The sequence below is a fragment of the Drosophila mojavensis genome, unplaced genomic scaffold (genome assembly GCF_018153725.1).
Source record: "Drosophila mojavensis isolate 15081-1352.22 unplaced genomic scaffold, ASM1815372v1 contig_80, whole genome shotgun sequence".
Lineage (NCBI taxonomy): Eukaryota > Metazoa > Arthropoda > Insecta > Diptera > Drosophilidae > Drosophila > Drosophila mojavensis.
This window is the reverse complement of record NW_025318906.1, coordinates 10,845,123-10,864,935: the sequence shown is the minus strand read 5'-3', so window position 1 is coordinate 10,864,935 and position 19,813 is coordinate 10,845,123. Positions and strand designations below refer to the sequence as shown.

At 42.7% G+C, this 19,813-nt stretch overlaps 7 protein-coding genes across 11 annotated transcripts; 4 read left to right on the top strand and 3 right to left on the bottom strand.

The window, feature by feature from the left end:
* Positions 1-1,659: 1,659 nt before the first annotated feature.
* LOC6579442 lies at positions 1,660-8,344 on the bottom strand. 3 transcript variants are annotated; one of them, XM_044010672.1, is made up of 8 exons: positions 7,391-8,344; positions 6,412-6,769; positions 5,420-6,347; positions 4,852-5,332; positions 4,353-4,769; positions 3,834-4,028; positions 3,126-3,778; positions 1,660-2,646 (listed from the first exon to the last, which is right to left on the bottom strand). In XM_044010672.1, exons 2-8 carry the CDS (start codon positions 6,676-6,678, stop codon positions 2,447-2,449), a joined length of 3,141 nt encoding a protein of 1,046 aa, XP_043866607.1. In that variant the 5' UTR covers positions 6,679-6,769; positions 7,391-8,344; the 3' UTR covers positions 1,660-2,446. The 3 variants fall into 3 exon arrangements, with proteins under 3 accessions (XP_043866607.1, XP_015019163.2, XP_043866608.1); XM_015163677.3 differs by having other exon boundaries at positions 1,660-2,643; XM_044010673.1 differs by having other exon boundaries at positions 6,412-6,766.
* Positions 8,345-8,607: 263 nt separating this feature from the next.
* On the top strand, positions 8,608-10,577 carry LOC6579441 (dnaJ homolog subfamily C member 21). Its single transcript, XM_002005301.4, has 2 exons — positions 8,608-9,329; positions 9,387-10,577. The coding sequence occupies exons 1-2, from the start codon at positions 8,724-8,726 to the stop codon at positions 10,431-10,433; spliced, it is 1,653 nt and encodes a 550-aa protein (XP_002005337.1). The 5' UTR covers positions 8,608-8,723; the 3' UTR covers positions 10,434-10,577.
* Positions 10,431-12,117, bottom strand: LOC6579440 (LHFPL tetraspan subfamily member 2a protein). Its single transcript, XM_002005300.4, has 3 exons — positions 10,999-12,117; positions 10,821-10,934; positions 10,431-10,761 (listed from the first exon to the last, which is right to left on the bottom strand). The coding sequence occupies exons 1-3, from the start codon at positions 11,414-11,416 to the stop codon at positions 10,619-10,621; spliced, it is 675 nt and encodes a 224-aa protein (XP_002005336.1). The 5' UTR covers positions 11,417-12,117; the 3' UTR covers positions 10,431-10,618.
* Positions 12,118-12,512: 395 nt separating this feature from the next.
* Positions 12,513-13,712, top strand: LOC6579439 (wnt inhibitory factor 1). The gene is made up of 3 exons (XM_002005299.4): positions 12,513-13,256; positions 13,336-13,446; positions 13,504-13,712. The coding sequence occupies exons 1-3, from the start codon at positions 12,853-12,855 to the stop codon at positions 13,604-13,606; spliced, it is 618 nt and encodes a 205-aa protein (XP_002005335.1). The 5' UTR covers positions 12,513-12,852; the 3' UTR covers positions 13,607-13,712.
* Positions 13,713-14,514: 802 nt separating this feature from the next.
* On the top strand, positions 14,515-17,096 carry LOC6579438 (troponin C-akin-1 protein). Of its 2 annotated transcripts, none has more exons than XM_002005298.4 (4): positions 14,515-14,699; positions 16,246-16,467; positions 16,533-16,630; positions 16,720-17,096. In XM_002005298.4, exons 1-4 carry the CDS (start codon positions 14,685-14,687, stop codon positions 16,889-16,891), a joined length of 507 nt encoding a protein of 168 aa, XP_002005334.1. In that variant the 5' UTR covers positions 14,515-14,684; the 3' UTR covers positions 16,892-17,096. The 2 variants fall into 2 exon arrangements, with proteins under 2 accessions (XP_002005334.1, XP_032585441.1); XM_032729550.2 differs by lacking the exon at positions 14,515-14,699 and adding an exon at positions 16,007-16,099.
* A 170-nt stretch (positions 17,097-17,266) lies between these two features.
* LOC6579437 (putative gamma-glutamylcyclotransferase CG2811) lies at positions 17,267-18,537 on the top strand. Of its 2 annotated transcripts, XM_015163676.3 has the most exons (3): positions 17,268-17,677; positions 17,743-17,850; positions 17,919-18,537. In XM_015163676.3, the coding sequence occupies exons 1-3, from the start codon at positions 17,364-17,366 to the stop codon at positions 17,959-17,961; spliced, it is 465 nt and encodes a 154-aa protein (XP_015019162.1). In that variant the 5' UTR covers positions 17,268-17,363; the 3' UTR covers positions 17,962-18,537. The 2 variants fall into 2 exon arrangements, with proteins under 2 accessions (XP_002005333.1, XP_015019162.1); XM_002005297.4 differs by having other exon boundaries at positions 17,267-17,677; positions 17,743-18,537.
* Positions 18,122-19,721, bottom strand: LOC6579436 (protein CDV3 homolog). Its single transcript, XM_002005296.4, has 3 exons — positions 19,131-19,721; positions 18,724-19,038; positions 18,122-18,631 (listed from the first exon to the last, which is right to left on the bottom strand). The coding sequence occupies exons 1-3, from the start codon at positions 19,362-19,364 to the stop codon at positions 18,374-18,376; spliced, it is 807 nt and encodes a 268-aa protein (XP_002005332.1). The 5' UTR covers positions 19,365-19,721; the 3' UTR covers positions 18,122-18,373.
* Positions 19,722-19,813: the final 92 nt, after the last annotated feature.

Below are 19,813 nucleotides of genomic sequence, written 5' to 3'. Positions count from 1 at the left end.
ACAATTAATATTCCATTCGAGGCATCAAGCTGTCTGTCCCCCTTCCTCCACTATTTGCATAATTATCAACTTGTCTCGATTGTTTTTCCATTGCACTGGTTTTTTTTTCCACCAGAGATTTTTAGAACATTAAAAAAAAAATAAATATATAAAAAAACAACAACTCAAAACCCACTGCTGGGCATAATAATGAACGGGACGTGGTCTGAAACTGTGGCGCCTTTGATCTCTGGAATTTCCCCATGCCATACAACAACAGCATCCAAGCAGAGAGGACGCGACTGTCAATCACCTGAAGACGAAGCTATAGGTAAGAGCTGAAACATAACGCTTAACAAAATTGGTCCTTTATTAATGGTGAAGGTAGTTATGCTTAGGTATTTATATAGAATTTTTTAAATGAAAGAAAACAAAGTGTCTAAGGTGTAAGTTACGTATGTTAAAGATTTACTTAAACTTATAAACCAAATCAAATTTCCGAATTAGTTTCAGCATTTTCCATAGAACATTTCAAAGACTTCTTACAAAAGATAGTTTTATTTCTTATATATGTTAATGTTAATGCCAGTCTTATCTATAGGATGACTTACTCTTTACTCCACACTTTGTAATTATATTTGGATTTAGTGAGTTGCATGTAAATTGTTCTGTATCAAAAAGCTCGTTGGATTGTCTTAAGGTCGCTTAGAAAATAAATGTATATATGTATATTATATATGTAGTATGTGGGAATAGAGCTTGAGTGGGGAATTAATTTGAGGTTTGGGAATTGCGCATCAGACGTTGAACTAAAGTTCAGCATTTGATGGGATTCGCATATAATTCTCGTCAAGTTTGAATGGGGAAGGCGATTGCACTTTGGCTGTGCGCCTCGCAGTCAAGAGTCGCGCATGGTTAAAACTCATTAAGTAAATGAAGTGAAACCAGACAAGCGACTACCCAGGCCCAGTGCAAACTAATTGTAATTTTAATGCAAGCAACTATATACGATAAATTTATATATGTCTATATATATATATATATATATCTGGATAATTGTGAACTCAGGATCAGGTGCTACATATATTAGTACTACGTTCAAAATACTACGTAAGCTAAATAGTATAATATAATGCTAATACTTACTCAATATACAGTTACTTGAATTTCGATTCAATTGGTTTTTTAATTCTTTTTGTTTTTGTTTTTCATTAAGTTTATTATCACGTTACATTATTTCGCTTACATTATGTATGCTATATCGTATTCTATGAAAAATTAAAACAAAAACACAAATAAAATAATTTATTCAAATACAACCGATTTAGGGCCTTCACTTCGAATAGGAAAAATGGGCGTAAATTAGACGTCAATCCAATTAGAATTCATGTTGTTTTGTTTTACTATTCAAATTCGTATAACTAAGGAATACAGTTAAACAATTTATATATGCTACAAACAATTTAGCTAAACAATATATGTTTTTTTTTTTTTGGATGGAGATTATAATTGAATTTACTTAAGCAGCTACAGTTTGTATAAAGTTATATAATTGATGTAGATAAGTCTAAATATGCATAGTTTATGTGAGATGCTACCAAGTCTAGTGAATGAGCTGAAGTTTTTAGTTTGGCTTTTCAACGATCTGGCAACACCATCAGCTGCGCTGCAGCTCAAGTGTATTTCGTGTGTGAGATATGCTTCAGTTTTTTAATTATAATAAACACACACACAAATACGTATATATACTAATATATAGATAAATAAGGATTAGGATGAAATATAACTAAGTTCAATTTGGGCTAGTTAATGCTGTAGTTTAGTAAATATTATTATTTGCATTGTGTTTGAAACACGTTGATTTTTTTTTTTTTTCGATTAGAAACTGTTTTTTGCTGATCGTAAAAAACGAAAGTTTGTTTTAAAACTAGTTTAACTCTTTTTTGGCTGATGGGAAAACAAAATGTTTAACTACTACAATATACTTTAACTGAGGTCCATCGAACAAAACAATTAACTCACTACGGTCTAAGGGGATGTGATTAGTTAGATGTTGTTGTTATTATTATTATTATTATGTATACCCATTAAATCTATGTATAACCTGCTAATCCAGTCCATCATTTCCATGGCTTACAACTTAGAGTCAACGCTTATCTATGCTCCTCTAAATAGTACTTATTGCACTCAGTTTCCGCTTAAGTCAGTTAGAGTGAGTGGGTCCTTGGGAGGGAGGGGTTGTTTGTTGTTCAAGTTACAAAACTATCGATAGCAATTTCAATAAATAGTAAAGTGAGCAATATATGTATATATATATATATATATATGTATATATATCTAAAGTATATCTCTATGGTATAAGTTCTTCGCATAACTATGCTTTAGTTGGGCTCACCGATAATATTATCGATAGTTTTGTAGTCTTGTTAGCCTTAACCTCAAAACGCTCATAGTGTATTTACTCAAACTATTCTTCAGTTAGACCACTTAGCTCATAGCTCTGATGCTCCAGATTCCGTTTCAGATCCACAATGGTGCTAACAATCAGCTGTTGTTTGGTAGCGCCCTCTACCGTGACATCCTGCATGGAGCTCTTGGCCGAAACGGAAGACGATAGCTTCGATTGTTGACGTTTCACGTGCGATTTGGTACGTTCGTTCATATCTGCTTAGGTTCAAGTTGATTAAATAAAAAGGGAAACAGGTGAGCGATAAGCTATGACGTTTAAGGTGTGAAATTCAAAACAATTTGAATTGACCTAAGCAAACTGACTATCTAATACACTGTAATGTGATTAACCGGTCAGAGCTGCTATAAGTATTTAAAGTGAATTTATAGATAAGGCAGAACGGTAAGGATTGATTGATTGATTATCGATAACTGTTGATTGGAATATAATAAAGACCTAATGCATTTTATATGTAAAATAATAATTTACATTATGAAATTGTCTTTGCAGTAATGTCTGTTGTCTGTATTAAACGCTTTCATTGAAATAGGATGATCGATTATTATCGATTAAGACATAATTTGATATGTCTATCAATTCATATTCATTTATACATCTGTCATTCACTTTAATACCCATAACCTGCCCGACTGCAATATACCTATCAATTGACTACTATTCCCATTGACCTACTTACCCAGCTCCAAGTCGAATGTCTTCTTAATGCGCTCAAAGGAGCTGCTGCCCTTGTACACCTTACGCTTCAGCGGCTCGCTGTGTGGACAGTAAAAGTTGTCATGCATCTGAACCTCGGAGACATTGCGATTATTGTAATCCAGATTGTTGTACATCTGGTGCTGCTGCTGCTGCTGCTCCTGTTGCTGTGGCAAGTAGTTGTGATTGGTGGCATCTTCCACTACGGCAATGCACTCCTGATCCGAGTCGCTTGCATTGAAGCTGTGCAGCGCCATGGCGCGTCGACTGCTCCGCGGACTGCCCTGGACCAAGCGCCTCCCGTTCAGCTGCAGCTGTGGTGAGAGCGGTGCGACGTTGTTTAGTTTACGTGGCGGCAACTCTGGCGGTGCATTCTGATTCATAAAGTTGGTCAGGTGCGTCTTACGCGGACTGCAGCGACCCGGCTTGGGGCTATTTGGCGGCGATGCTGCCGCAGTCTCAAATTTGAGCATCTCGATTCGTTTGTTGATCGCAGCCGCCAGCTCGTGCTCCAGCGGTGGGGCAGGTGGTGCCTGCTTTTTGGCCTCCACCTCGCTGTGCTTGAGCATCTCCACGCGCTTATTGGCCAGCGGATTGAGACGTCGGGGACTAGCCACGGGCGTGTCTCTCGGTATGCTGCAGGAAAATATGGGATTAAATAAATGAAAAGGGTTTGTGTTGTACAACGCACCTTTGCAAGCTGTTCTTCATGGACTCCAGCAGCGATTCGGCCTCCATGATGAGCTGCTTGTACTTCATGTCCGCCTCCAGATCGGCCTTGAGCAGCGCCTTCTCGCTCTCCGCTATGGTCATAAAGTGAGGCTCATTGGCGCTGCCAAAGATTAGCGAATTGGAGCGATTCGACAACGGTGAAGTCTTGTAGATGCTGTCAAAGGAGATAGGTATGAGGTAAGTCCTTAATTGATTAGCTAGTATATATTCTTATTAATCCTTAGTCTTAGGGTAATGACAGAGAAGGATAGGATAGAACAATGACAGAGGAGGAGTAGGGTAGGATGGACGTTGGCTAAGAATATTATAGAGGGTGAGTAGGGAAAAGTTTAGGATACGGTAGGTGAACCTCAGGTAGGGTAGGATAGAAAAACTAAGACTAGGAGATGACTGGGATAAGCAGTGACTCAAACCAGAAACTCACATTTAGTAATTCTCACTCACACGCAATTAAAGCTAAGTAATCTCGAGGGCTTACCGTTCCTTGGGTCCCAGCAGATGGCGACGCAGACAGACGGGCGTGCCGCCCACACTGCGTGAGCCACGTGGTTCACGCAGCGGCGACGCATTGACTTTCTCGCGGTTCTCGCAGCTCTTTTTGCGTGTCTTAAGGAAGCGTTTGCGACGACGCTGCTGACTGGCATCGGGTGCCTCCTGGCCGCTGCGGCGACGCGAACGCGTGGAGGCGCGTCTCAGTATCAAGGGACTGGGCTGCGCAGCACTCGGATAGTAGTGGCAGCTGCCGAGATTGCGTTGCTGCATGTCGAGTTGAATCTCCTGCATGGAGGAGGTGTCTATGAAGTCGATGTCCAGCTGCTCATCTGTGTCGCACTCATCGCCTGCATCCTGGCCGGTGTCCAGCTCGGAGGCGCAGTCGGTTGGGTCTGAGTCGCTGCTGCAAGGGTTGCAAGAAGAAGAATGAAGGAGCTGCTCGCGACTTTGCTGTCTACATCTCACTCTCTCTCTCGAGGACTCACCTAAGTATGTCCGTTTCCTTCTCGTAGATGTAGCTCTCATCAAACTTGCCAATCATCTCGTTAAGTGTGGCCTCATCATCGCTCACGAGAAAGGAGTCCAACGGCTGCTGCTGCTGCTGTTGCTGTCGCCGTTTGATGGTGTGCGGTGCATGCAGATTTTCCACTTCAGTCGAGGACGACGACGAACCCTCCGAGCGGCTGTCAGCCCCAGCCGCAGCTAAGAGTTTGGGGGTTGCTGTACCGCCACCTGCTCCACCCAGCCCACCTGCTCCACCTGCTGCTGCTGGTGCTAAAAGAGTTGTTGTTGCTGTTTTGGCTGCGCGCATTTCCAGCTCAGTGCTTGACTTAATGCCCGACGATGTGGTGGAGGTGGTGCTGGTGGCATCCACATCCAGGCGGCTGCCCGACATCAGCTGCATATGCTCCGTCGTATTGTACCAAGGATTCGTGCGTATGCGCGAGCGTTGCCTAGGCGAGGGTGCTGCAAGTGGGTGGGTCAAGTGGGTCAAGTGTATGGGTTAAGTGGTTCAAGCGGTTTAATTGCTCATTTTGAACAATGTCTACTCACATTCAAATAACTGGCAATTGCGCTGCAGCGACAAGGGGCTGGGCTGTGCCTCCAGCACGTTGCCAAAGTTACTTTTGGGCAGCGGATCCATTGGTGACATCTCCTCGATACGATTGAGTCCGAATTTGGTGGCCAGCGTGTTGGCAGAGCGGCTGGGAAAGTAGTGGGTGCCACTGCGCATATTGATGTAGTACTCGGGCGCCGGAGGATTGGCACTGCTGGCCGCACACGGCGAGTTGCCATCGGTGGAGTAGCCCGTGGAGTAAGCGCTCTCCGGCGAGGAGAGACTGTGCGGCCGGGGACCGGGTACGAAATTGCCACGCGGCATGCCGCGTGGTGCACGCAAACGACTCAGCTGCTGGGACACAGCAGGTGGAGGCGGCGGCGGTGGGGCCTCCAGTTTGGAGGGTAGCAGACGGCCATAGTGCACATGATTCTTGGACTGCTGCTGCTGCGGCTCCTCCTCGTAGACCAGCTGCAGACTGGTCAGATTCTCGGACTGTGGACGCTGATAGTCCAGCATGGGCGCTTGTGGGCGTAGCAGCAGTGCGCCCACCTCCTCATAGTCCACCTCGTCCTCGATGGGCGCCTGGTAATCACTGCTGATTTCAATGTGCTCCACCTTCTGGCTAATCAGCTTCGCTTGGCTGGACTGCATGGAGGGCTCCTTGGAGCCGGTGGACCAGGACAGCGATGAAATGGATGAAGAGGAACAATTGACGCGCATGGGCGACTTGTCGGCGCTTGTGGAGCTGCAGCTATCCTTGCCAGGCACGCTCAGCTGCTGTGGCTGCAACGGCTGCAATGGCGACAGCGTCTGGTGGCATTGATAGCGATGCGGAGCGTACAGCAAATTATCCGACTGGGGTGACGTGATGGAGGTGTGCGTATCCTGGTCCGGCGATTGCCAGCCATACCGACTGGGCGTCTAAGGGGATTCGGGTGCGAGATTAGACAGAGTCTCTTATGGAAGCTTAGCTATGGCTACTCACATGACATTGTATGGGCGACACCTCGCGCCGGCGCACCGGGCTGGCAATGCTGTGGCTGCCACTGCTGGTCAGCACAGGACTCGTCGTGGACTTCAGATTGCTGCTGTGCGGCAGCGTGCCCGCCTTCTTGGCATGGCTGGCACTGCTGCTACCACCACCTCCTGCCCCTGCTCCGCCGCCATCTGGCTGCTGCTTGTTCTTATTATTCTTCTTGCGTGGACGCACAATGTGCGTTTCCATCCAGGAACGCAACTTGGAACCAAACATTGTTTCTCCTTCACTCCTTCTCTCTCTCTCTCTGTCCCTCTCTGTCTGTTATCAAATGTTAGTCTAAATGGACGGATTGTTGTTGCTGCTGCTGTTGGAATATGAGAAGCAAAAAGGATGCCATTAAAGTATTTGCTCAGCTCCGAAATGCAATTCCATAATATGTCTGGGACAATGGCTGGCAGTTTGCATTGGGCTCGTGGGCTGCCTGCAAAACTGACTCCTGGGGCCACTTTACGTTGATAAGAAAATCCATTTATGACAGCACAAAAGCCGCCTAACGCACAGTGGTGCGCATAGTGTGCGCAAAGTGTGCATGAGCACATAAAATGTTATGATTTCTAAGGAAATTTAGCTTTAAAATTTAAATAATAAATATTAAAACTAAAAAAAAAATAATAATATTTTATATAATAAAATAAAGCAAAATAGGCGAAGGTAAAAATAAAAATTAAATTAGAACAATGAAAATAATTATCGTATGATTTTTTAGTTTACAATTATATGAACTAACACAATATTTTTAAATTAATTGAAATTTAATGCAAGCTATAATTTATAAATTCACTTGTTTTGTTGTCTTGAACCACTGTGTGCAGCAGCAGCAAGAGGCTTTCATATTTGCTATAGTTTTCAACTGTAACTATGTATACATACATATGTATGTGCATATATGTGTCTGTGTGTGTGTTGGTATTTTTTGCGAAATTACCTTATTCGCAAATGTCTGTAGCCTCATAATATCCTTTACGCCTGTTTTTATTGTGCGGCACACGAGATGAAAGGCCAGCTACACACACACATAACACAGCGTATACGTTTCTCTTTATCTATATGTGTGTCTGTGTGTGTGCGCTTACGTTAGGCAGACAGCGAGACGACTCGACGTCTGGCAACGCTGTAGCTGTGTGCGTGTGTGTGTGTATTTGTTTATTTTTTGTTGACGTTTTTTAGGCGCACACAAACAACGATGTCGATGTTTCCTGGTATGGTATGCGCGTGTGTGTGCGTTGCTTGGGGGTTGTTTGTAAGCTGAGATGCACGCCTATTGCCGCTTCAAGGACTCATCGGACTCATGCTGTGCTCCAGAGTTACTCAACGTTGTGTGGGTGTGCTTGTGTGGGTGTGGGGGTTGTCTGTGTGCCTTTATAAGCCTCCCCTTTTGGGGAAATGATACGTAGCTGGGTTGTAAATCCAAACGTAACTGTAAATTTTTATGTCAAGCTATTTTCAATTGTTGTTTCGTTAAACTGCAGCGTGAATATTTTATTTGATTTGATTTCTTTATAGGATTGCCCGTACGATTTAAATGCGTAAGTGTATGTGTCGGTGTGTGCATATGCATATATTTGATTTGAATGAAATTTAAGTTTATGCTGTAAGTTCCGTTTGCGTAGTTTCGTTTTGATTATTTTGATATGCAAATTAATTGGAAATATGCCCGGCAACGTATAATTTAAAAAGCAGAAACTTTGCCCACTTCTGGGCTGCAAGAGATGAAAGAAGATTTTTTCACTGTCTATATTGAGTGATGTATTGGTATGTGCTTGTGTCGGGCTTAGATTTATTTTATTTTTTGGTGGTAGCAATAATATGTGCGGCTGAAATGGCGTTTGCTGCGCGGCGAAAGAGAGCGACTGCCGCCGCTGAAGTGAAAAAAGCAACTAACGGAATGCGCAGCCACCAAATCGTAAGGAAGCCTAATGCTAACAGACATCGTTTTGTGAAAACATTATAAAATATCATGAATTTGATGGTTATTGCGCATATAAAATCTACTGTACAAAAACAGTTATTTTTGTATTTTGAAATCTATAAATCAACTAAAGTATGCTATATAATTTGAAAATAAAGCATGTTAACGTTAACGTCATGTTAACGTTATCGATAAACCGCCACACTCTGTAAGAATGGCTAGCATAATCGATATCGTAAAGTTCCATCTCTGCGCCATGCATTATTGTGAAACATAAGCAAATTTTTTGCGCTAATTTCGTTTACATATTTAATTCATGTGATTCATTGGTTCTTATAGAAATTTTAACATGCGGTGCTATTACGAGGAGTTGGGCGTGGCCCGTGACTCCAACGAGGCTGACATTAAGACAGCTTACCGGAAATTGGCATTACGCTGGCATCCAGATAAAAATCCAGACTGCCTGGCTGAAGCAAAGGAACGCTTTCAGCTAATCCAACAGGCCTACGAGGTTTTATCCGATGGCCAGGAACGTGCCTGGTACGATAACCATCGCGAGCAAATTCTGCGCGGCAAGAATTCCGACTACTCCGAAAACTGCTTGGATGTGTTTCCCTACTTCACCGGCTCCTGCTACAAGGGCTACGGAAATGATGCTCAGGGCTTCTATAGCGTCTACCGCGATGTTTTTAACAAAATTGCTGCCGAAGATATGGATTTCATGGACAGTGACGACGAAGGCCTGAGCGCGCCACAATTTGGCGATGCCAACAGCAGTTACGAGGATGTGGTCGGTCCGTTCTATGCCTACTGGCTTTCATATAGCACCAAAAAGACTTACGAATGGCTCTGCCCGTACGATGTACGTGAGATTAAGGAGCGTTTCATATTACGGAAAGTAGAGAAGGAAATGAAGAAGATTGTACAGAATGCGAGAAAGGAGAGGAATGAAGAGGTGAGTAGCAGATGGAACTGGTATATAGAATAGATATTAATGCTCTCTTTTTTGCAGATTCGTAATTTGGTTTCATTTGTGCGCAAGCGCGATCGCCGTGTGCAGGCCAACAGACGTGTGTTAGAGGAGCGTGCCGAGGCGAATCGTTTGAAGCAGGAGGAGAAGCGCAGGGAGCAGTTACGCCAGCGTCAAGAACAGCTGGCCGCAGTGCGTGCCAACAAGGTGGACAACGATGGTTACGAGGAACAGCTCAGGCAGCTCGAGCAACAATATGGCAGCGAGTCAGACGAGTACACCGATGAGGAGGATGAGGACGAGAATGAAGATGATGTCGATGCAGAGAACGTAGACTCAGACAATTTGAGTGAGCAGGAAGTGGAGTATGTGGATGATCTGTATTGTGTGGCATGCAACAAGTCGTTCAAGAATGCCAAAGCGCGCGCCAATCACGATGAGAGTAAAAAACATCGCGACAATGTGGAGCGCCTCTGTCAGCAGATGGAGGCCGAGGAGCAGGAATTTAATGAACACAGCGAAGAGCTGGAGGCTGCTGAAGAAAGTCTAGAAGACCTGCAGCTGAATGGCAATCACGAGGCGGACTTGGTCAGCGATGAGGCGGCAAACGACCAAACGAGCAACAAACGCAACAAGAAAAACAAGAAATCGAAAAAAGTTGCCACCAAGACTGCTGTAGAGAGCGATGATGAAGACGAATCCGCGCCAGCTATGAGCTTCAATGCGATGCCAAGTAATAGCGAAGACGATGACAACGACGATTGGAGTCGTGGCAAAAAGTCAACCAAAAAGACAAAAAGCAAAAAGTCAACAACAGCAACAAATGTCAGCAAACAAAAAGTTGAAGCGGCGTCAGCCGAGGTAAAGCCAATAGCAAGTGCGACGGCCAAGACGGCGAGAGGAGGTGATGATACGACGGAGTCAACAGTTGTGCAACATACTTGCGTCACATGCAAACTATCGTTCGACTCCAAGAACAAACTGTTTGCTCATCTCAAGAAGACCAATCACGGCGTCTACATACCCAAGGCCAAGCCGGATGTAGAGGGCAAGCCACCTGGCAAGGGCAAAGGGAGGCGAAACAAGTGAAGTTTCTCTTCGCTTTATTTGGCTGTTTCGGTTGCAGTTGCAGTTGCCACTGCAGCTGTCCTTGTAGAAATTCTAGTTGTTTATTTATGCTTATGCTAATGTTAAATCGTTAAATTCGAAATTAAATTAAGTGTACACGCCCAATTGTCGGTTGAATGTTTTAGCTGCCATAGATACGAGATTGGCTATGGAATGCAAACGAGTTTGCTGCCGGACTCAATGCGCCGGCGCACGCGTGTTCGTAAATTGGAAGATTCTGCTTTTAGGCTGATGCCGGCGGCTGCGAAAGTCAACAGGATGCCCACCAGAGCGCAGTAGAAGGAGATGCCTAGCAGTGGAACAAGTGGATTAATTAGAAATTAGTGTATATATAGACGCTCTGCTTACCTATGCTGCAATCAGCTGGATAGAAGGGTTCCGCCTCCTGGCCGCACAGACGTTGCACGCGCGCAGCCCGCCAGCCCAAGGGATGCAGAAATAGGGCCAACATCACAGCTATGCCTGCAGAGGATTAGTGAAAGATTAGGTGGGATTATTAATAATATGTGGCAATTTTAGAACTCACCTGCCAGCACCTGTGCACAGGCCGTCATGTTGTGTATGCTCTTGCCAAATGCCGACTGCCTGCAGCAGGTGACCAGCGTGGCGCACACCGTCAACGAGAGCAGCACTAGCCCCAGCGACAAGCAAAACATGGCCAATTTCCATTCCAATGGATAGACACTGCCATCGGTTGCAAAGCCATCCAAGTCGAAGCGTCCACAATGATAGCCCAGCTGTTGCATCTGCTTGCAGCGCGTATAAATGCCCACAGACTCTAAACGCTGATTAGAGCCGGGCGTGGCCTGACTCCAATTGGCGCCGCCAATCGGGGGTCCAATTAGCCATTTGGGTGTGACCAGAGCAACGGCCACGAACATATCCGCGACCAGGGTGCACAGAAACCAGACTAGACTCACACTTGTGATGATAACGTAGCACATTTTACTTAACTTGATGTTTTTTGCGCAGTTTGTGAACAATTTTTTCGTTTGTTTTCTGGTAATTTAGTTGGAAACGTTGTCAGAACACGCGTCCGCTTCGGCCGCATACATAATCGTCTCTAGCATTTGGCTATGCGTACACACACCCACATCCACCGCAAATAGCACCACCACCAACGGGGCGACTTCCTTTCAGCTGACCAGCTCGAAATGGTATTGTTTATTTTATATGCTTTCCACTCGCCGTTGTCTGTTTTATGTTATTCATTCACCCCATTCACACACACGCACGCACACATACACAACTACACTCCCAGTTGAAAGCGAACCAAAGAAAATAGTCAAACTTTATAGTTGTTGTTGTGCTTTCAGCTTAAACTGCAGCTGCTGTTGGCATTTTCTTCTTTTTCTTTCTCACTCTGTACGCTTTTCAATTTTGCAATATTATTATTATTATTATTATTTTGCTGCGGCTCCCTTTTGCGCAGGCGTTGTGCACGCGTTGAACGGAGTCTGAAGAAAAACTGAATGAATCGCGCGCATTGAAAGCAGCTAAACCTCTGTCGAAGCGCATGCCCAGGCCAGATGTGTGCGCCGCCAGCGCAAGGGAGAACAGTAGGGGGAGTGGCCGGAGCGAAGCTAGAAGGGGGGCGCATCAAGAGCGGACACAAGAAATCCAGACATTCCAGACGAGCGCCCAGCAAAAAGTTCTCACATGCACACACAGTAGCATACAGAAGTATGCGTACGACGCTATATGCAGAAATGCACAATCAATTCGACGTGTCTTAATATTTGATCAAAATACATATGTATAACAAACATTAATCTTCTTATTAATAAAATGGCTCGAAATTGATAGTTATTTACTAATTTAGTTTTAAATAAAATAATTTAAATAAGCACATTTTATGAACCCACAAAATTTTGTTTATATCAATACTTTTTCAGCTTACTGCATTTTCTACTGGCTCTCCGCTCGTTCGCTCTGTTGCTCTCATTGTCTCTCTGCACTTTTGCTCTCCTTGTGCTTTGCATGTGGACACACATGTTGGTTCTGTTTGACCCCGACTCCGTACTCTGTCTCGCTCTCTGCAGCCCGCTTATGCCGGCGATGAGTAATAAGCGGCGGGTATTTGGTTCTCTTTGAATGCAAATGAAGTTTCGTAATGCCAGCAATCGGCGATCTGTCTGGCCTGGCTTATCAGTTAGCACCCCCCCAAGTGATTTACATGTTCGGCCCCATTGCATCATACGCGTTGTGTACTTAAGGCAATTACTGTTACTGTAGCAATGATCGTGACCGGGCAAAATGAATTGCGCACACATGTTGAAATCACTTTCACTCTCACTTGGCGCTAATAGGACAGCTGACTTCTACATTTCAATTTCAATCTCAAGCGCTATCGCAATCGCAATTTGTCGTTCAGTCAAAGATGCTGTCGTTACCGGTGTTCCCGTTAATAGTCCTTCAACTGTTGCCTGTCTACTGTTACTATCACGAGTACCGTTACTGGGAGATAAATGATCCGCCGCCCATATGCTCAGAGTATGAGATGCTGATTGTGAATACGCACCAATGTGTGCGCCGTTGCAACATTGTGTGTCAACGCGGCGTTTGCTTTGAGGATGGACCGTGTCCTTGTGCGGATCAGTATCAAAGTTCACATGGGGACAGTGTGGTATGTGCCGCCGAGTGCGTGCCCGGCTGCCAGCAGGCAGGTGGACACTGTGCCGGTCCCGAACTCTGCATTTGCCGCAAGAGTAAACACTACTACTACGATCCAGTGGCGCGTCATTGTCGTCGTCGTGGACCCCGCCTTTTGGATCTGTGCGGCGGGTAATTCAAATGTTTTATTATCAAAATAATATTATTTGAGTGTTTAACTTCATCTCTCTGTCTCTCTCTTCTCATGTAGTCGTTGCATTCATGGCCGCTGCTCGTATGATGGTCGCTGCATCTGTGCGCAGGGCTATGAATTGCGCAGTACGCTGCTCCATGGCTCCGAATGTATGCCAACTTGTGATCAGTAAGTGTTGCACATAAATAAATATACATATAATGTCTCATCTGCAACATCCTACAGCGACTGTGGTCCCAGAGCCTATTGCTATGCTCCCAATATGTGCGCCTGTCGGCACAAGCATTATCACTATGCCTGGAATGGAAAATGTACCAAAGACTACTAAAGAAATTTGTTTAAAGTGATAATAGGGCTGTTTTAAGTCCATTTTAATTTATAAAAAATCAGAATTATTAAAATACGTATGCTATAAATAGCAAATTGAAGACTAGCATCGTATGTAGGTTTTGGCTTTTATGGAATCAAAATGCCTCACATTTATTTTACAGCGCATTAACAGTTTGAGAGTAGGGTAGCAAGAATAAGCGAAAAGAGAGAGGGAGAGAGAGCGATGAGAGCACGCATGCTTTTCCGTTTGAGCAGCTGTGTAATATAATGTTTAATGCCGCATTTGTTATTGTTTATATTTTGTGTTCATAGTTGCACTGCTTGTTGCCGAAAGTAACAATTGGATTCATTTCTTAATCAGCTGGCTATTCACTATGCCGGAAAAAAAATCCGTTGCTCTGCAAAAGCCGAATGCGTACGTGTGGTCCAGTGGCGTCGCTTTAAATCAACATTCTTATAGTTTTAAAAGGGGGTCAGTCAATCCCCTCTGCCATGGCCCTGACATTGGCGCAGCAACCAGTTTAAGGCGACCAACTGAAAAGAAACGCTTGATAAGCTCGAGTTTTCGTACCAACACAATCACACGCACACCAATAGACACATTCTCTTTGTGCCCATATGTAATGTGCGCTAATTTGTGTCTTTCGTAGGGCATTCGAATTTTAATAATATGTCTTGCTCACATTAGATAAAGAAAGAGCGATCAGCGTGCTGGCGGCGAAGGCAGCGGTAATAACAAGCGCGTGTGGCGTGTTTTTATTTATTCTTGTTGGGGCAGGGGCTCGCTGCTCTGCTCAGTTGTCAGTTGCCGACGTCACTGGCAGCGACTACGGCAGAGGCGGCAGCGTTCGTTCTTCAATGCTTGTGGGCCTCTGTCGATAGCAGCAGCAACGTTCGCATTCAGTTGGAGTTTTGCTTTCCAGCAGTGCGGTTCGGTGTCCTCCCAATCAACTTCCTCTTTACTCATCTACTCCTCTCTTTGTGCATTCGTATTGTTTGTGCATTTCTTGCTGAATTTTATATCAATTTGCAATTTTAAACAAGCTTAAGTAAATCGACTGTACTTAAAAGCAATAATGGGCCAAATCAGGGTAAGTACAATTACATAATCGTGCCTTTGTTAATATGTATTTACGAATGTATATGTGAAGCATATAAAATGCAATTTTAATTTATGTGCACACACATGCTCACATAAATATGTATTCCTTTATGTGCCTATATATTAAGCTACCTGTTATCCTTTGACAAGCTGGCAACGCTGATATATATAAAGCGTGGGAATATTTATAGTTTCACATGTTAAGTGATTAGAAGCGTCTGTTTATAAGTGCGTGTGCGAGTACTTGCGTGCTCGGGTCTGTAGTGAAAGTTATGTAAGAGAACAGAGAAGCGTTTAAATTGTCATAAAAATGCAACAAATTATTCACAGTGACAGGGAAGCTGAAGGTAAATTCGTTTTAGCGCTTTCGTGGCGTGTCAATCTCTATTTGTCTCATTGATTAGAACGCTTTAAGTAATTATATTAACGCAATATATGTATATATATATATATATTTTTTTTTTTATCAAAAATGACGTGCAAACATACATTTTTTATATCAAGCACACATGTACCTATGTATGTATATGTATGTATATATATACATACATATATTAGATTTTAAAGTAGGCGGAGCTGCTGCGTAGTTCACAAGGCACGCACGTCAGCCAAAAAAAACTTGAGCAGAAAGAACAGTAAACAAGATATATGTATATGTATGTACATATGTGTGTATTTGTGTTTTATAGTAGTGTGTGTTAACAGAAACAATCAACTAAAAAAGTGGCGTGAATGCAGTAAACCGGTTAATGCATTACCGTTGTCCAATAATATTTTCATCTCGTTTTGGCAACAAAAACAAAAGTGTATAAATAAGTTGACTTTGTGTGGGTATGTATGTACATACCCACATATGTGTGTATGTATGTATGTGCGGGCGGCGCTATGATGTGCTCGAGCAATTAGTGATGGGCGTTTGTCATGAAACAAACACGCATTAAAACAAAGTATTAAGTGCGCTTTTGATATTTTTAGATTGTTTTAATTTTTTAAATGCGCAAAATATTGTCTTTCGATTTATTATTAATGATAAACTATTAATCTGGCATTTAAATTTAATTTAAAAAAAATGCATTTGATGTGTAAAATTGATTTTGAAATTTTCATTTTATTTTTATTGTGTTTCTATTTTATTTATTTTTTTTTTATATTTTTATTATTATTTTGATTCTACTTTTTTCAACTTTTTTAACTTAAATGTTCCATTTTAAATGCAACGCATTATATACGCTTTTGTAGAAATAATCCGTGTCATTTTATTGTATTGAGTCGTGCATATTTGTATCACGCGCCCATCTCCTCAGTCTTTAAATGATATGCCGAATAGTCACAGTGTCGTGTCAAGCTTATCAAAAGCCTCTTCCCCGTTGGGGGCTACCGATACTGCATGTATGGAAAATTCTTTAAAGTTCTTTTTATTATTGGGTTTTTTGATAAGCTGCAGGTGTTAATTATAGATTTATAGATTTATGACAGTTAAGTACATTTTGTTATATGCATAAATTAATTGATTGGAATTTTTCTTTGGCACACAGAAAGCTTCGTCGGCATTGAGCAAATTGTTTGTCTATGGCGCCTTGAAATACGGACAGCCAAGCAATTCGATCTTGGCCAACACGGGCAATGGCTACGCCAATTTCTGGTGCCGTGCAACGACGACACAAAAGATGCCTTTGGTGATTGCCACGCGTTATAACATTCCATTTCTGTTGAACAAACCCGGCGTGGGATATTATGTAACCGGCGAGATCTATGAGGTAAGTGTTTATCTATATGTATAAATAGATCAGCGATACGGTTAACTAATTTATATTCTATATAGGTCGACGATCGTATGCTCAACTCATTGGATAATCTGGAGGATTGCCAGGATGTTTACACTCGCGAAATTCAGGATATGAACATTGGTGTGGGGGAGGGGTAAGTGCCACGCAGCTTATAATGACGTCAATAATTTATTTTTATGTTTATATATTTAAATTTATTTATAAAAAATTTTCTATTTGCAGCACCGTTCCATGCTGGGTCTATCTGCTGCAAAAGTATCCAGAGAAGCTGCTCTCGCTGCCCTATCTGTCTAGCTATGAGAATAGCTCCACACATCCGTATATTATGCGACATCGCCGCACACACAAGCATCCAGCACAGGATGATCTCACTTATGAAGCGGCTCAAAACTAAAATGTGTTCGAAAAGGAAGGGCGTGGCCAATTATTATTATAACTACCGGTAGTTGCATTTGTAGAACATATACACAGACTTTATATACACACATACATATATACATATTGCTATATATATATATTACATGCGTACGATAGTTGATAGATTGAACGTAGTTTGTAATTTTATAAGTTTCAAGTAAATAAAAGCAATTCGAGATAAATACTAGAAACAAACATATATTTGCCAATGCCCAACAGGTGCGCTGACTTTGTTATTATATAAATAGCGCGTGTAAACATTTGTTATTTTGTGATCGTTTTTTTTTCCCCCTACAGCTGTGATGTTAATTGTGGAGCAGCACTGTTAACTTAACATGTGCAAATCTTATCACTTGTCGCCGTTTTCAGTGATTGGCAATTTGGCTGAAATTCATCCAGAAACTACTTAATTATCAGATCTATGATTAACATTCCATTAGAGGCTAATCATGTCGCAGGCACTTAAAAGAGTTTTCGTCTATGGCACCTTGAAAAAAGGCGAGCCGAATCACCATTGGTTAACCAGCGAAAAAAATGGCTTCTCTCGGTTGCTAGCCAAGGGCAAAACAGAGATTAAATTTCCCCTGGTCATTGGCACACGTTACAATATTCCATTTCTGCTAAATAAGCCAGGTGTGGGCCACAATATTGAAGGTGAGATTTACGAGGTGGATGATACAATGTTCTCAAATTTGGACGTGCTAGAGGAATATCCCAGATACTACGATCGTGAGCTGCAATCGATATTGACAAATGAAAATGAGTAATGGGAACAGCTGTTCTTCTTGATTAACTGTAATTAATGCGCCCTTTGTTTGAATTAAGCAGAAAATTGGAATGCTGGCTCTATCTGATACGTAACTATCCGGAGAGTATGTTGGCCAAACCTCAGCTCAGCTCATATAGTAATCGGCCCGAGCAGCCATATAGTGAGAAGTCAGTCAGAGATCCAAACATCCCAGCCAGAGATGATTTATCCTATTGAATATATAACATTTTTACAGTTATGTCCAGAGCAAACCAGATGATCTCTTCACGGACGGCTAGAGAGCAAATTTCCAACTTGGAACAGAAAAGTCGAGAAGAGAGGGCGATAGAGCTAAAGAAATAAATTTATAAACGAATATAAAACGAATTTCAACGCATGGCTATTATTCGTACTCTCTTCTATTACATTGATTCCATAATTCAAAAAATGCAAACGAAATGAACAATATTTCTCTTATTTTTCGGTTACATGGTAAAGGGTTAATCGAAAAGCCTAAAAAAAAAGTGTTTACAATTATGCATGCAGAACTCGTAATAAATTGATTTTTTTTTTCTGTTTTGCTATAGCTCCGAATCATATTAGATCAAGCTTCTAGCTTGAGTGTAGCACATAAGATGAAAACGGTAGATTTTTGCTGTTTGTTTGTTGCTTGTGGTGTGTCGACATCGTGATCGTTGGCATGGACATGGCCTAGCTGTCGGCCTCATCATCGAGCGACTGGAATCGATTGGTGGCCGCAACGGGCGCAGCGGCTGTCTCCTGCACTCGCTGGTAGCGGCCGCCGTGTCTGACTTCTTCGAAGGCGGGTTCGTTTTTCTTTTTGCGCTGTTCCTCCGGCCGGGCCGCGCTCAGCGTCGGGAAGAACTCCGTGTTGGTGATATCAGGCGCCGTGCGCCTCGTACGCAGGCCACCGCTGCTGCCGCCGAGGCCCATCCCGCTGCCAGCTTGCTGCAAGGTGAACAAAGTCCAATGAATATCGTACGACATTTAGAAATTCAGTTGCTGTAATACGATATATACGTATATGCATAAATACTTACGGCAGCACGTAACGCGGGTGAAATGTACATTTTGGACGATGACTTCTCTGTTTCCACCGGCACCGGTATTTGAGTCACCTCCTCTGCGGGTATTAATTTCTTCCAGGGACCAAATCCGCTTCGCTTGCTATTTGGATCTCCATTGGCATCGCTATCGTCATCATCGTCATCGTAAATATCATCGGATTGTTGTTGCTGTTGTTGTTGTTGCTGCTGCTGCTGTTGCTTATCAGAGATGGTAAGTTGACCAATTTTTAAGCCACTGTAATCTTTGCGCTGCTCCTGCTCAAATTCTTTCCATTCCTCCTCCACGGGCTGCTCACGGTAACAATAACAATTAGTGAAAATTTAATTTGGATGACAATGCAGAGTTGGAAACTCGATTGGAATTTGATTGCAACTCTCACCTCGATGTTTGGCTCTGGCACTTTGATGTTGCTCTCGTTTTCGCCGCCTTCTGCCACGCCGCCAGCCAAAGCTGTCGAGACTTCAGGTTTTTTTGGTTTGACAGCAGTGGCCGCCACCTCACGTTTTGTGCACTCCTCTAGGTTCCTCACTAGCTCATCGGCTGTCACAAATTTGCTCTTGGATTTCGACTTCTTCTTGTCCTTTTTCGCAAAGAAATCGTCTAATTCGGCCATGCTTGCAATAATTTTTCGCGATTCCCTGTTCCAAATTATAATGAAATCCAATCGCACTTGCGTGAGGTGGTATGTAAAAATAAATCGCTATCGATAGTGCCTATCGATGATTGAGCCACACGTGGTCAAAGTTTGTTGAACATACGTTTTAATTTATTGTTAATATAAGCAATGCATTTATCTTTCAGCTTTTTCAGCTAATAATTTGCAACGATGTAGTTTAGTGCACGTTGCATTGCCCAGCCTTTTTATGCCAATTCCGAACGTAACGATGTATTTCGATTATACCAATTTAATGTAGTTACTTGTGCATTTTGGCTCTGAAAAAGTATACAATATTAACTCAATTAAAATGTATCGAAATTAGTTGTGAAAATGTATAATAAAGCTTCTAATATTTAAGAAAAAGTGACATATCGATATGAAAATTGTTCAAACATGAACTAGTT